The sequence below is a fragment of the Vipera ursinii genome (genome assembly GCF_947247035.1).
Source record: "Vipera ursinii genome assembly, chromosome: 3".
Classification (NCBI taxonomy): Eukaryota; Metazoa; Chordata; class Lepidosauria; order Squamata; family Viperidae; genus Vipera; species Vipera ursinii.
The window spans coordinates 165,327,688-165,343,409 of record NC_139516.1 but is presented as its reverse complement, the minus strand read 5'-3'; the positions used below and the strand labels follow the sequence as shown (position 1 = coordinate 165,343,409).

At 37.5% G+C, this 15,722-nt stretch overlaps 1 protein-coding gene across 1 annotated transcript in view; it reads right to left on the bottom strand.

The window, feature by feature from the left end:
* COLEC12 (collectin subfamily member 12) overlaps nucleotides 1-10,433 on the bottom strand; it is an 85,332-nt gene extending 74,899 nt beyond the window's left edge. The window contains exons 1-2 of the mRNA XM_083359152.1: nucleotides 10,246-10,433; nucleotides 450-500 (exon numbers count right to left, since the gene is read on the bottom strand). Of these exons, the coding sequence (XP_083215278.1) occupies nucleotides 450-500; nucleotides 10,246-10,252 (58 nt within the window). The 5' untranslated portion in view covers nucleotides 10,253-10,433. The remainder of the gene's footprint in view (nucleotides 1-449; nucleotides 501-10,245) is intronic.
* Between the last annotated feature and the right edge of the window lie 5,289 nt (nucleotides 10,434-15,722).

Here is a 15,722-nt window from a genome sequence, read left to right as displayed (position 1 = left end):
GGGAAGATAAGATATTCTTAATAGTTACTGATTGGTGTATTGAACATCAAAAGGCTGTATTTTTTATGTTTAATGGAAATGCAAATCACTTAATTTGGCACTTTTTACTGACATGGCAACTCATCCTGCTATTTAGAAAATAATACTTGCAAATGTTGGATGATAGTTACTAACAGAGAAAGAGTCTTACTGAATAGCAAAAACAGTAACAGCTTTTATATAAATAAGCCAATGTTCTAAAACAAATCCCTCTCATAAGCACATTCTGTAAAATCACCAGTGAAATAACCAATATTCTTTATCAATCTCACCACTACGGATTCCTTGCCTCTATTGGCAAGCAATATTTTTAATGTTTTAACCATGTTTCAAAGTAACACATAGTGAGAATTCATTGGAGCAATTGTTTTGTCTACACTGTGCAAATGTGAAGGGGTTGTCTAACTTACCAAACCTCTTATAACCAAAGGACTGAACCTCTTCCTCTTCGACAAAATCGTCTGTTAAAAAAAAAGTTACAAAGTTATGAACATCAATACTGTATAAACATCAAGATGAGAGAGATTAGGATACATAATTTAGATTTTTATGTATTATAAATATATATGAAAATACATCCAGACCTACCGAAAAATTTGCATAGAAACTGCATTTAAATGTATCATTTGATACAAAGTAATATGAAAAATATCAACATTAATCCCCTCTTAATGCTATTTATTTCCTGACTCTTTGTTTTAATCATGAAGCTCTGCTTGTCTGATTCACAAATATATCATCTGGTCGTAGTCAGCAATCTGTGTATGGAAATTATTGGGTGGTCCAATATGTAGTGTAATAGAACAGTCCAGTTTTTTCTTACAAAACATTTTAGAAAGAAAACTACATTTGGCTTAAAATGTATTGTCGTTGCCAACTACAGTAACACTAACAAAGAAAGATATTTAACTCCATCCTGATTTGGAAGAGGAGAAAAGGAACCCAGATGAACAACAGAGAAGACCTCCTAGTAAGAAATTTGGAAGTTTCTCATCTCATTCACAGACATTCTTTCTATAGATTTTTTTTTTAAAAAAATAGGTACAAATAAAATTGTGGTCAACAAAATTGCCAAGTATCCACTTTACCATCATTTATTAATATATGCATCTGATAGGCATTATGCAAGATTCATGACTCTGTTTGCAGATTTGCACTGGAAGTTGGAGAAAACTTGTAAAATGATCTGAAAAACTGCCTTAAAATACAGAACCAAAATCGTAAACTAATATAATTATGAAGAAGCAAAGCCCACCTACCACAAAGCCAGAGGAAAAAAGGAAAAAAAAAGATTGGTGTCTTATTTCATTTAATGATTTGTTCACACATGTATGCATAAATATCTATCAATAATACTGATATCCTGCTCTCTACTTGAATCACCCCAAGCAGATTGCACTGGTTTAAAACTTCTTTACCTAACGTGTTCCACTCCAGATTATTGGGGCACAATTCTCATAACTACAGTCACTGTGGCAACGCACATCTGGGGTCCTAAGGACTACAATCTCAACACAAATGGAGGTATATGAAATGAAGTTGATTAGACTGGGTTCTATGGAATCTGAGGCTTCCTCAAAAATTAGGTGGGTGGACTGCTATAACGGACAAACAGGAGGAACATGGAAAAGGGGAGGAAAGGGAAAGGAAAGAGTTTGCCTCAGACAGCCAATTTTCTATTCAGTAACTGTATCAGTTTATTAGTAGTTCCAGGATATTTTTCTTTAAATTACAGTTACTGACCCCCTCATTTGAAAATTCTTAGCATAGATCAGGGGCAGGCAACCTTGGCTCTTTTATGACTCGTGGACTTCAATTCCCAGAATTCCTGAGCCAGCCATGCTGGCTCAGCAATTCTGGGAGTTGAAGTCCAGGAGTCATAAAAGAGCCAAGGTTGCCTACCCCTAGCATAGATTATAAAAATGTATCCATAATATGAAAGATAGTTTTGTGTCATGATTAAAGGTACCAGACTAGGAAGAGCTTTGGCCTGCATAAGCATGAAGCCATCTGGATGACTTTGGGCCAGTAACCCTCTCAGTTATTGGAGAAGAAGACAATGGCCAACCATTGTGAGCATAAATGGATATTTAATTATTAAGAAAAATAATCAAATAATCAAGACGAATGCTAAAGCTTTGTCATACCAACTTCACAAAGCCAGACAACTAGAAACTAAGGTGGATGCCATAACGAACAGATATGACCCATAATTAGTAACAAAAGGATCCAGATATGACCCATAATTAGTAACAAAAGGATCAGATGCTTCCACAGGCTGTATTGGATAAACACTACACAAGCTTTCTTGCTAGTTTCAGGCACTCCATCCTCCCTATTTGAATTGGATCTTTTAGATGATCTGAGCCTCAAATAGAAATAAAAGTATGAAAGAACAAAAGGATAAATCATTAGAAGGGAACAACTTGTGATCTACAGTAGATCCAAATATTCATTCAACTATATAACATTCACTAGATTAGAAGTTACGTAACATGAAAAAAGTAAGTGGTGTACAGAACATATATTTTCTTCCCAAACAATGGCTGCAAGCAAGGCTAAGAGAACTGAAATTACAGAGCAGAGGGAATTAGTTCTAGCAAGCTGGACTCATGGTATCTCTCATATTAATAACTAAGAACAGTGTTTGGCATGAAAACATAAGGAATGAGAAAGAAATTAAGATAAAAAATGATTCAGTATGTGGTTTCCAAGTTTTTAAGTCAATCAGTCTAACTGCAAGTTTTTATTATTCAGCAAGTTTTATACTGAACAACCAACGTTGTTTACGTTTATTACATACACCAGTATTAAACTCTGTCTGATTATAACCTACAATTAGGCAAAACTGTGCATAACAAGGCAACATTTTTTGAATCAACATAAAAGCATGCACCCAAATTCCAAGACCCAGTATTTCAGTGGGATTGAAACTTGGCAAAGCTGTGCCCGCTTCAGTGCTGTTTTGATTATCATTTCTAACACTCTCTACCAGCTTCCTACAAAAAAAGCAATGGGGAAGCAGCAGGATGTGAAAGATGCTCCTATGTTGTTGTTGTTTTTGCCAGCCCATGATTATTCTGTTACTCTGTTTTAGGTAAAGAAATATTCCTGAAACATCGACCCAATGGGTCACAAGTTCCTTAGTAAATTCTAAAGAAAGTGGGGGGGGGAGAGAGGCAAAACTGACTTGCCAACAACACAAAGCTTAGCAATCAGAAAGGATGGTGACCAACAAACAATGTTTGATTTTACACTTGCCTCAGTATGGAGTCTGCACTGTTAGTAGCAGACTTGTGAAGTATGTCACAAGAATACATTCACAGTCACCTACATAGTTAAATAAGAATTCAAATCTGACTCTCTATACTTCTAAATTCATTGATTTAATATTTTCCAGGAGGGGCTGTTTTTAAGCAATATCTTGAAAAGGGGTAGTTAGTATGTTTCCATCCAAAACACATTGTATCAACAAAAAAAGTGAAGTAAAATTGGCATAATTTCTGTACTGATGTTATATATCTATATGATGTAGCATATATACATAAGTCATTGAGCTCAAGAAAGAAAATTGGAAGCTAACAGCAATATTTTATACTCATATAGATTTAAATCCTTTTCTTTCTCCGATAGTTTGTCAGTTCCAAGAGTTTTTGGATTTCAAGATGATTTCAGTGGGACTGTTACAATCGTACTGGTAAGCTTTATTAATGTCGTTCTTGGCAAATGTAAAAGGGTTAAGTTCTTGTAAAATATAAATAACTCAAACATGATTTTAACAAAAAGTACTCCAAAATTGAGAACTGTTAAGAGAAAATGTTGTCGTTAAATTTATCCTAAATTTAATCACCAACTGCTTTTGGAATTTTAATCACGTATACATGAGTGGATCTTGAAAGTTAGTATAAAACATATGCTGTTCTGAAGGAATCATAGTGTTTCTTGAAGGTTCTAAATAAGTTAATAATGAAGAATTTGAATTTGCTGTGTATACAATGGAATTAATTTTCTATTTAAATTTCTCAGTATTAAGTAACATATTTCAGTCTGATAGAAATTAAGACATATCATTTATGTTTAAAGATTTCTTCCATATTAAAAAATATTTATTTTCTTAAAGCCAATTATATTCTTGCATAACTATTGCACTTAAACTTCAGTTTTGCGGCATAATTTTTGTACAGACATTTGCCATACTTGCATAAGCAATATTTGAGCCTTAATAATAAGGCACTGTAAATAAAGTTAAAATATTTCAAAAATTTAAATGACTGATACAATGGTGCTGAAATGTTGTGTACAGGTAATCCTCATTTAGCAAGCACAACTGGGACTTGCAGATTGTTAGGCAAAGTTATCACTAAGTGAAACCACAACTGTCTTTATGATATCTTACTTCAGCTTCCCTTTGTGCTTTACAGCTTTTGGTTTTTTTACAGAAGGTTGTAAATGCAAGGATTGGTCATAAACTTACTTTATCATCACTGTTGTAACTGTGGATGGTCACTGAATGTTGTAATCACTAAATAAGGAATACCTATACTCAAAGAATGAAATCAGGCATGTAACCAAAAGAAAAGATTACAAATGAAAAGTGAATTGAATTGTCCTCACACAAAAGATGCTCACAAAGAATAGATTGACATATTGTCCATTCCTGATGTATTTCTGATCTTTGGGAATATCTGGTAATGTCATTCATCAGAATCAGCTAATTTAAACTAAGTGGGTGCTGTAGATCCAATTGCAGATGTATTGTTCTCGGCAATAAAATTGTTGCTGTATAAGTACATTTTTAATAGTAATTTTATTAAAGATTTTACAACAGTAAAAGTTTGTATAACAATAAATCTAATTTTCCCAAACTACTGATTTTATTACAGCAAAGGTTTTTACAGCAATACAAACTAATACAAACTGAAAGATCCTCACTTAACAATGGCATGAAGGAAAGAGTAAGAAAAAAAGTGTTAGAGACTCTCTTCACTCTTGCCTCCTATCTTTGGCTCCTTAGACTGGAGAACCCCTGCAAACAGCATCAGTAAAAAAAAACCTCTGTTCCCAGCAGAGAAATAGACAAAGAAAGAGTTTAAGTTTCTACTGAGGAGCCCTCAGACATCTGTACAGGAACACTCAGTCCTAAAAAAGGTGCCCACAGCTTTTTAAGAAAACATCAATTTACCTTAGTAAGAAGCAAGAGGTGAAGAAGAAACTCAAAATTATCCTGCTTTGACTCTCTTTGGTATAAGATAAAAGGAGAGATAAACTCTGTCAGGCTTTCAATATATTCCTATAAGAACAGAATTTTAGTGTTCTTATGGCGTTCTGTTTCCTTACCTGGTCTATTTTAAAGGGCTGTCAGGTTTAGTATTGAGGATTCAGATGACAAGATTTTTTTTTTGTTCAAGGCTGTAATAATGCCAGTGCTGTAAACATAATCACAATGATTTCTGTGCAACTAGGTTCAAATGGCAAAATAAATAAAATTGAGAATTTCACTATTGGCAAATGCTACTGGAAGATCTGAAAATGGTAATTCCATCTCTGGACATTAGGGAAGGATGAAGTTAACTTTTGAAACCAGATCAGATATTTCTTCCTGAACTGCATGGAAGAACTGCTGCCTCAAATTTGTGTAGAAGATAGCATACCACATTCACTTGTTTCTCAGATTTTTCTGAACCAGTCTTAATGTATTCAGCATTAAACTTTTTTTTCATTCTGATATCCCTTGTGTATGGCATTCACAAGTAAATATCATCTTTATAGCAACTGCAACTATATTATGGGTCTTTGTCTTTTGTACTTTGTGTGTAATTGTTCAGGATATTTCAAGAAAATGTAAACTAAAAGTTATTTTAACATTGTGTGAATATCAGAATGATCTTCTGGTGCTGGCAGAGTAGGTATGTTGCTTTAGTATGTTTTACTTCATACGTTTGTAAAAAATGTGCACATTTTTATGATTACATTGCTGGGCAGGAAATGAAATCATGGATTCAGTAAACTAGTTTAAAAGTACACATTATAGTTTCTAATTATTTTTTAAAAATAACAGAAAGAAGAGACACAGTCATATAATCTAACACTAGCTTATTTACCCATGGCTTACTTTAAAAAGTCACACATTAAGTTTAATTTACGGAATGCAATAAGTAAAAAGTCACCTAAGTGAAAGACAAGTTAATCATCCTTTGGTTTATCATGATGTGTGAATCTATCCAATAAGTCATCAAAGTCTCTGAAAATATGATAATATATAACCTGAAAGAAAATTCTGAGAAGAGTTAGTAAGAACAAGATTACTAAGGCTCTTCAGTAATCTATCTGGGGGTCTCCGGATTTTATTGTTTTCAATTTATTGTTTTCTTTAGATTCTGCATCCAAGAAACAGGTTTTTACTTTTCTGTGTATGGGTAAACTTCATAATTACAAAGGGATGTGCAAATGCTGATTCAAATATATTGACTGGAACTTGAAAATCTATCCATTGGTCAGGGACAGGTTGCATTCTCTGACTCCTAAAAATAACATTAAGGCAAGGGGAAACATCAGTGCAGTTGTTCATATCACTAAAGGAAAAACTCAGAAATTTCTTTATCTTTTTTTGATAGATACTCAGCTCCTCTTAGGCCTGAAAAGCTGAAATAGAGCATATTCTAGTCTCATCTTTTGGTCAAGAGACCAAGAACCCCCAACAAGAGAAATTCAATCTGGCTGCATAACCATATCATGCTAGTTGCTAGTTGATAATTCACTGTTCCTCTATTGCTTTCTAAAGCTATCTTTTCTTTGCAGACCTTAGGTTTTTTTAGTTACTAAAACTAAGGACCAAGCTAGTTTATTTTTAAATGAGAGTCACTTGTATTATCTAAATGCTGTGATAAAAGTACAGCCAATAACTTTAAATACATTTTTGTATGTCCACTTAATCATAACTGTATTCTTGCTTTCATTTAGAAAACGTAAAACAGCTGTATTTTTGCCATATACTTAATGTTTACATTCCTAAAAATTTGTACTCCATTACATAGCATTTTATAGCCTCTGCTGATATGTTACATTAATAAATCTACATAATACAACAAACTCAGATTTCAGATTCTTTTCCACTATAATCATTTAGCTTCAGTTGGCAACCAGTTATAAAATCACTATTTTGTGTTCATTTAGGTCCAAACACCTGAAGGCAAGATAAGAAGCAATGGATGGAAACTAACCAAAGAGAGAAGCAACCTATAACTAAGGAGAAATTTCCTGACAGTTAGAACTATTAATCAGCAGAATAACCTGCCTCCAGAAGCTGTGAATGTTACAACACTGGAAGTTTTTAAGAAGAGAACGAACAGCCATTCGTCTGAAATGGTATAGGGTTTTCTTCCTGAGCAGGGGGTTGGACTAGATGATCTCCAAGGTTCCTTCCAACTTTATTACTATTACTAAATGTTGATCTGAGACCAGGGCCTAACAGTGGTGAAACTTCAAAGTAGGAGAGTGAAAATGATATTTTTCACTCATAAGAATTTTCTCATATTTTCCTCTTTCTTTTCTTTTTTTCTTGTTAGCCATTTAATGTTGAAAAAAGTTGAAATTTGGAAAAGAAGCTCAATTTTTAAGAATAAAAACTTTCACTATGGCAGAAGGAAAACAGTCTTCTTCATCAATTTGATTTTGCCCAATCTTGGTGAATAGAAAAGCAATGAAAATTTTACAAATAGATTTATCTTTACTGTGACCCCATGTACTTGAGCATCAGGGATTCTTGACGGTTATTTGTCACATAATATTAAAAATAATGAAAAATATATTATCCTTTTTACATATATTTACCAATGTCATTATTCTGATACTTTACAGTTCTACATAAAAAGTGCGGCAGGAATAGAGACAACTATATAATAAGTCTAAGGCTTAAACTCTGCTAAATTTAAAAAGTTCCAAATACAAAGAGAGGGTGCCAAGAGAGATAAACAAATTAGCTAAATTAATGATCCAATATTATGAAATATATTTATTTGACACCATACATAATTTTCATAACTCTTGATTAATCAGTTCATTTGAAAATGTTCACTGAGGGATGTTTTAATGAAGTCCTGATTTTAAAATTGTATTATTATTATTCTGGATATCTGAGAAAACATTCCAAAATTACTGGGAAATCTTTGCAAGAAGAGGTTAATTGTGAGTTCTGAAAGAGATGGGGAACACTACTGTAGTTAGCAAAAATCTCAAATTCTAAAAATTAAAATAGCAAGAGCACTTAAACTTATATTCCGCTCCACAGTGCTTTGCAGCACTCTCTGAACAGTTTACAATGTCAGTTTACAATATTGCCCCAAGAATCTGGATCCTCATTCTGAAGGCTGAATGGAAAGCTGAATCAACCTTGAACAGGTCAGGATTGAACTCCTGGCAGTAGGCAGAGTTAGCCTGCAATACTGCATAAAAGCTGTAACATTTTTTTAAAAAATGTATCTGATTAATTCGATCGAGTGAAAAATCTCACCAATGCTATGTTATTCACACCTACATACATATGAATTGAAATTGAGTAATTGGGATGCCTTTTAAACAAGCCTGCACAAACTTAGGTTAGAGTTAACAGCAATTATTCACAGAAAGCATCCTTTTAGCAACTGATCTGTCTGCAAGTGGCATGTCATTTCAGTTTATCAAGTATGCAAGCTACATAAATAAATATTCACAATCACTGATAAGGGAGCAATGTTTTTATCAAGTGAAGATCCATCATGATCTACATTATATACAAATGTATACATTAGGTAAAATTCTTGCTGGTATTACTATGATTAGCTTAGCATTTGGAATAAAGAGCAAAAAGATAACATTTTCTTCCTTCTTTATTCCTAAATAAAGCCCCTGCAAAAAGGGCTTAACCTTCCCTTTTTATGAAAATAGCACATTAAGTTATTTACTAAGCAAACATGCAATGTTTTTCATTTGCTAATGTCATCACATTGATCTTGGTAGGAACATGAAAAATAAATATGAGCCCCTGGTGGTTTTACTGATAAAAATAATTTTAATTTCTAATTATCTTAAGCATAATCGACTGTCCTCACTACCAGATGATATTCAAAACTTACTTTCATGTGTGTGGGCTTAACAGAACTAAATGCTATTCCCTATAGACTGCTTCTCTGGCAACAAAAAATGACTATACTGAATAGTGTTTTTATTGGTCTCTGGAAAAAACAATCACTCTTCCTGCCTTCTTGGCATCAACAGCCCCATACCATACTTCAAACAGCATGCTAGGATTCAGTCAGTTTTCCTCATATCCATACATGTGCGTGTTTATCCACATAGTTACTAAGATTATTTCTGAAAATCTACACTTGAAAGCTCACAACTATTTCCTGTATGGTTGAAAACATTTGATCCCAGGGTGCACAGAGATTTGTGCTTACTCTGCAGATTACTTGGCGTATTATTACTTTCATTAATGAGATGTGCACTGTAACGTATCTTTTTTATTAAGGTCCAAAATATGCCAAAGAGAAGATTCATTGGCGAAATTGAAAATGACACAAGCAATGGGAACCCAAAACGCTTTCCCTTAACGTGTGATTCAAAGGCTGGTGGGGGCAGCTGGGTTGTAAACTTGAGCTTTCGGCATATGCAATGCACAGCAAAGGCCAAATATTTTTCCAGTCTATAGATCTTGAGGGAAAAAATGCCAAATATATTTCATAAGGCAGTTAAGCCTCTACTGGAATCTAATCACTGCCAGATGTCTAGAAGAACATCACGAAATGCTGGCAACCCCCCACTGGTCTCTCCAAAAACTGCACAGGCAAATTTTAAAACTTTTTTTTTAGATAAGTGGCCAAGAAATATGTGCTACAGAAAGCAGAAATCATGCGAGTGAACACTCTGCACCCCTGGACTGAGTTTTTTTTTAATTTTAAAAAAATCCAAAAAGAAGAGTCTCTAAACAACTTACAAGAACCTGGGCTTTTCTTTAAGAACAAATGGCAGTTTTCATTCTTAATGACTAGAAATCCACCCAACTTCAGTTTCTCTTACACACAAACACACACAAAACATAAACCCTCTTGCAAAGATATTTGCTTCCACAATAAGCCCAGGTTCACTGCTGACAAGCCTCCTGCTCTTTCAGAACCGCCCAGCTCTTTCCAATACCTACTTTATGAAATAGCCACCCACTCATGGGTTTACCTTTCATGTTGGCACACAAGGGGTCACATAGAAAACTCAGATGCTGGAGGAATTTGCTGCTGTAAACACAAAACTCCTTATTGGATTTCCATGCCGGATGCCCGGGATCTTCTGATCAGGAACAAGGATGGATGGATGGATGGATGGACGGACGGAAGAATGGATAGATGGAACTCTAGACCTCTTGCTCAGCCGTCTGAAGGAGTCCGAAGTTTACACTCTCGTGACCGGTGTAAGCTCAGGCGACCAGCCTCTGCTGCCCCTCCTCTCTGCTCAGTTTTGGAAAGAAGAGAAAGCTTTTGGCTCCACAGTTCTCTCCCCCACCCCCCGCAGCTCCCCTTTCCCCCCGCCTCTTTCACGAGCTGGATTGTAAAGTGAGGCAAGGAAGAGACTGTAATAATAAACCTCCAGCGAACTTTGAATGAGGAGTAGAAACTTCTCCCTTCTTCTCTCTCCTAAATCAGCCTCCCAAAAGCTCCAAACTGTCCTAAAAAATTCGTCCACAATCAGCTGCCTTCTGTTCCTCCCTTTCCTTTCCTTTCCCTTCCCTTCCCTGTGAGGTTGACTCTTCTTAAACGAGAGGCCAAAATGTTTTGGCAGAGACCTAGGCGTGTAGGCTCAAAGTCTGGTCCCCCTTCCCAGGATGTAGAAACCTCTGTTAAGGAGGACTGTTTGTTCCAAAAGAAGATAAATTATCACCAATAAAATATGCAGTTTCATTCTGGTTAAATCAATAGTTATGGTTTCCTAATTTTGTGAATCAGAATAGAGTTTGACTTTGAAACATTCCAGTTTCTTTCAGAACATTCCATTTTCCTCCTGGAAAAGGCCCACCGAGATTCCAAGTGTGGCTTGTGAGTTTCCAGACCTTTATCATTAGGAACAGAAAGGAGTCTACAGAACTTCCTGTTCCAGACACATGAACCATTCTCAGAAAACTGGGTTTGCCTGCACCATTATGCATATCCCTAATGAGCACGCTCCCCTTGCAAGAAAACATGGATGGCTGTTGTGTGGTTTGCTGTGTTTTGAAAACCAGGCAATTGGGATAGACTTGTACAGTTTTACGTCCATTCTGCACTGTCCCATAACAATTTGACTACTGTAAACTTGAAATACTGAACTCTAGAGCATATAACAAATAATAACTGCCCACAGTTGCCACAGAATAAGGAATAAGGAAAGACTCTTACTCTTATTCCACCAAAGTGTGAGATAAAATAAATAACAGGCACGCACCTTCTTTCCCACATCTGACTCATATCCTTTGTTTATGTTGGGTAAAGTATATTTCTCTGGATGCATGTAAAAATAAACCAAAACTAAAATACTAGTTTCCCCATGATTTCAGCTACACATAGCTTGTGTTTAGCAACCACAATTGAAACCTGCAACTTGATTGTTAAGCAAAATGGTCACTAAGTGAAACCTGTGCTTATGTTCTTATTTCAGCTTTCCTTTGCTTTACAGAACTTCAAAGGCCATAAATGAAAAGATTGGTCACAAAGTTACTTTTCTATAACAGTCATTTAATAAGGTTACAGTCATAACTGTGAACAGTCCCTAAACAAGGCAGTTGCTAAACGTAACTTAGCCATACACCATTGCTGACTGAAAAATACTTCTGCTTAACTCTGTCCTGTTGCTAATATCATCTATACCAGGGGTGTCAAACTGCTGGCCCGTGGGCCGGTTTCATCAAACTGAAGCTGCGCCCACCCCATTGCCAGCAATGCAAAAAGAGTCACGATACGTTGCGACACGTCACATGATGTGGCGTTTGACACCCGTGATCTATACAGTCTAAGATAGGGGTCTTCAAACTTGGCCCTTTTATGACTTGTGGACTTCAACTCCCAGAATTCCTCAGCCAGCATGCCTGGCTGAGGAATTCTGGGAGCTGAAGTCCACAAGTTGTAAAAGGGCCAAGTTTGAAGACCCCTCTAAGACAGACATGTCAAACACAAGGCCCGGGGGCCAGATCCGGCCCGCGAAGTGGTTTCATGTGGCCCGCGAAGCCATCCTGGAAACAGTGAGGGAACGGCCCCCACTGCCTTGGCCCTGGCCCAGAGACCCTCCTTCTGCCAGAGACCCCCAAATCTGTCCCACTCCTGCCCAGGCCCCCATAGGCACCCTTGATGCGAACGATGTAGAGCTGGCCACGCCCACCCAGTAGGCCATAGGCACTCTAGCCACACCCACCCAGTAGGCCACGCCCACCCTGGCCATACGCACCCGGCCCCTTGAGGGCAACCGCAATGCTGATGCGGCCCTCAATGAAATTGAGTTTGACACCCCTGCTCTAAGACATCATGAGCTGATGTCACACAGAAACAGACCTTCCCTGTGGAACTGTCCTGAAAGGCATAAAAAAAGTCAAGATGGTGGCCATGACCATGAAATTAAAGCCCAGCCCCTTTTTAGATGCAGCATGCTATGGGCACCTTTCCATCTGAAATGAGATACAAATTCCTTCAAAATACATGTTGTATTGGATCCAAATATGTGAGCCTTAGAGTTCTGCTCAGAGCAGGACAAAGCTGTTCCGTTTTTCTGTGTATCACTTGAGAGTCTCTTCTGAAGGATCAGGAAATACTCTGGTACAGTCTTTTTCAATCTTTTGCCTTCCAAACAATCCCCCCAAACTCTTAGTTCCCATAACTCATTCTCTAGTTATGCTGACTGGAATTAAGAGGTCTGTAATCAAACATTTCTGGAGGGCATTAGATTGAAGAAAATGGTGACTATAAGTAAATGAATACATGTGAATGGACAGAAAGACTAACAAACAGCTTAGTCAACTCTTTTCTTTAATTGGTAGACTGGTGTTTTCCCAAAAACACCATGATTAAGTCCCGCATTTTGTTTTAATTTTTACTTTTTTATGTACCCTAAGGATGTCATATACAATTAATAAACACTTGTGGGTGTGCTTTTGTTTAATAAGGATACAGTATTTTTTAGCAGCTTTAAAAACTTTTGTAAAAAATGTAAAATGTAAGCATCAAACCCTTAATAATTCACTGATGTGCCCTTTATACCCTTCTCCACTCCCCCCAAAATGTCAATAAAATGCTCATGTTCTACAGGTAACCTAAGAGAAACAAGTAAATGCTCTCTAGCACTTCGGAATCCAATTCCCACAGCCCATAAATGTTTGCTGAGACTGATGGGAATCGAATCCAAAATATCTGTAGAATCTCCAGTTGTTTACCACTGATGTTCCGAAGAAAAGGTTCTGCAGTTTGATTGCAGTCTCTAATGTATTCACATGCTATATGGGGCTTTCAATTTCAGCTGTCCTTTTCTGGAGTTTCGGGGCCACCCTAAAGTACAATATCAATATTTCATATGGTATATGCGGGCTTTTTTTCTCACTGAACGCTCAGAACGGAGTTCCGGCACCTTTTTTGGATGGAACCTTGTAGGGTAGGCAAGGCGGGTTGTATAACATGTGTGAGTTCCAGCACCTTTTTCTTTTACAAAAAAAGCACTGGGTATATGCATTTAAATTCCAAATTCCTTAATTCTCATATCGAAACTTTTGTACAGTTTATTTTAAGACCTGCCATAATGTCAGGCTATATGTGGTTTATAAGCTTGGTTCACTCTGATTGTAAATTTAGGGGTTTTTTTAAGTCTAGAATCCATTCCGTTGATAAAACATGTGCTTTAATGAAGTTTTATTATGGTTGCATGTCCAATAGCATGATGATTTACATATTCCTTTATCTGGAATTGTGCTGCCACCACGTGGCTGGGTGGAGAAATCACAATGTGGGCAGTCAGACCCTCCTACTATATGATGTATTTCCTTTCCCCTCCCCTTTCTGGGATGGACTTCCTCCTCCCTCTTCCCTAGTGAGCCATGCTTCATTAGCAGAAAACATGGGGTCCCAATATGCAGACCCTGGGACCATTATCATCTTCTAACCTTGGAGACACCTCGGGAATATCTTGGAAATGCTGTACAACGTCATCTGAATTGCAATAAAGGTATTTCTATATAAAAGGTGTTTCTACGAGTTTAAACTATCTGGAGAGACCTGTTAAAGTTAATTATATCTGCTTACACAGACCATAGAAGTCTTACAAGAGATTAATTAAAGCACAACACGTCGTTCCAGAATACACGCCTTGATGTGGAGGTTTTAGTGCCTTTCCATTCCTGAGCTCGTTGGTCCTTAAACAGAACAAGGTCTCTAGCTTGGAGATTGGGTGAAGATGAAACATTGGTGACTGGATCATGACTTTGATGCTCCCCGCCATGCTGCTCCCCGCCATAACTTGAAGCAGGGTTGGATACAGGTGGTTGCTGTGGATTGCCTGGAAGTGGATCAGGATGCGTAGCTGTATCGTGTTTGTTGCTATCGCATTCTGTGCACTTGTTGAAGGCTTTTCAATTTTTAGCAAAATGGCCATATGAAGCACAGCACCTGTAACGTATTCGTCCCCACCACCTGAATTGCTCCATTTAGGAGGAGGTGGTACAGGATGTGAGTTGCCACCACCTGAATCACTCCAAAGAGGAGAGGATGGTACAGGAGGTGAAATGCTACCACCTGAATCACTCCATAGAGGAGGAGATGATACAGGAAGTGAGATGTCCATCTTTCTTGTAGACACAGCTCCACGTGAGTCTCTGTGTTGAGCTGCTGTGTTGTCATACCTTGGTGATGGTAATGGAGCAGGCACACTGGATTCAGCGAAGTCGAAGCTGGGTTCATTGTTTGTCCAGGCATGATGACTTATAAACCTGCAAAAATATGAGAATAGGGGAAAGGAAAAGAGTAGGTCGAGTTCCTTTCTGGCGGTAAGGTTGAGATCACCAACAACAGTTTTGAAGATTGTTTTCCAGGATCTGAAGTCTTCTGGATGGTCATTAAACTTTGAGAGGCTATTGGCGCTAAGCTCTCGACGAGTCGCGTGTTTGACGTACTCAGGAAGGTCTGGTCTCTCACTCTTTGATGCTGAAGAAACTTGTGGCACCTCTTGGGTGTGAGAGTTCTCTGGTGAATAAGGATCAGGTACACCAGGATAGAATGATGTTGCAGGAACATTTAGCTGTGGTGTAAGCTCTAAAATTTGTGCTGGTTGTTGATTCAACCATTGATCATTGCTGGAAATTATGTTGTCATTGGCAAGACGTAATGCTATTTGAGGTGTTGGCGCACCTGTATTGTGGGGTTGACTAGGTGCAGGTTTCTGCAGGCTTGGGGTCTGGGTGCTATTTGAAGGAAGCACGGTTGATGCACCTGTGTTGCTTTGAAGAAGAGGTGTAGGTCCTGGTAGGCATGGAACTTCTGTGCTGTTTGGAGGGAGCACAGCTGCTGCACTTGTGTTGCTTAAAGGAGGTGTAGGTCCTGGCAGGCGCGGAGCTTCTGTGCTGTTTGGAGGGAGCACAGCTGCTGCACTTGTGTTGCTTAGAAGAAGAGGTGTAGGCCCTTGCAGGTGCGGGACTTCTGTGCTGTTTGGAG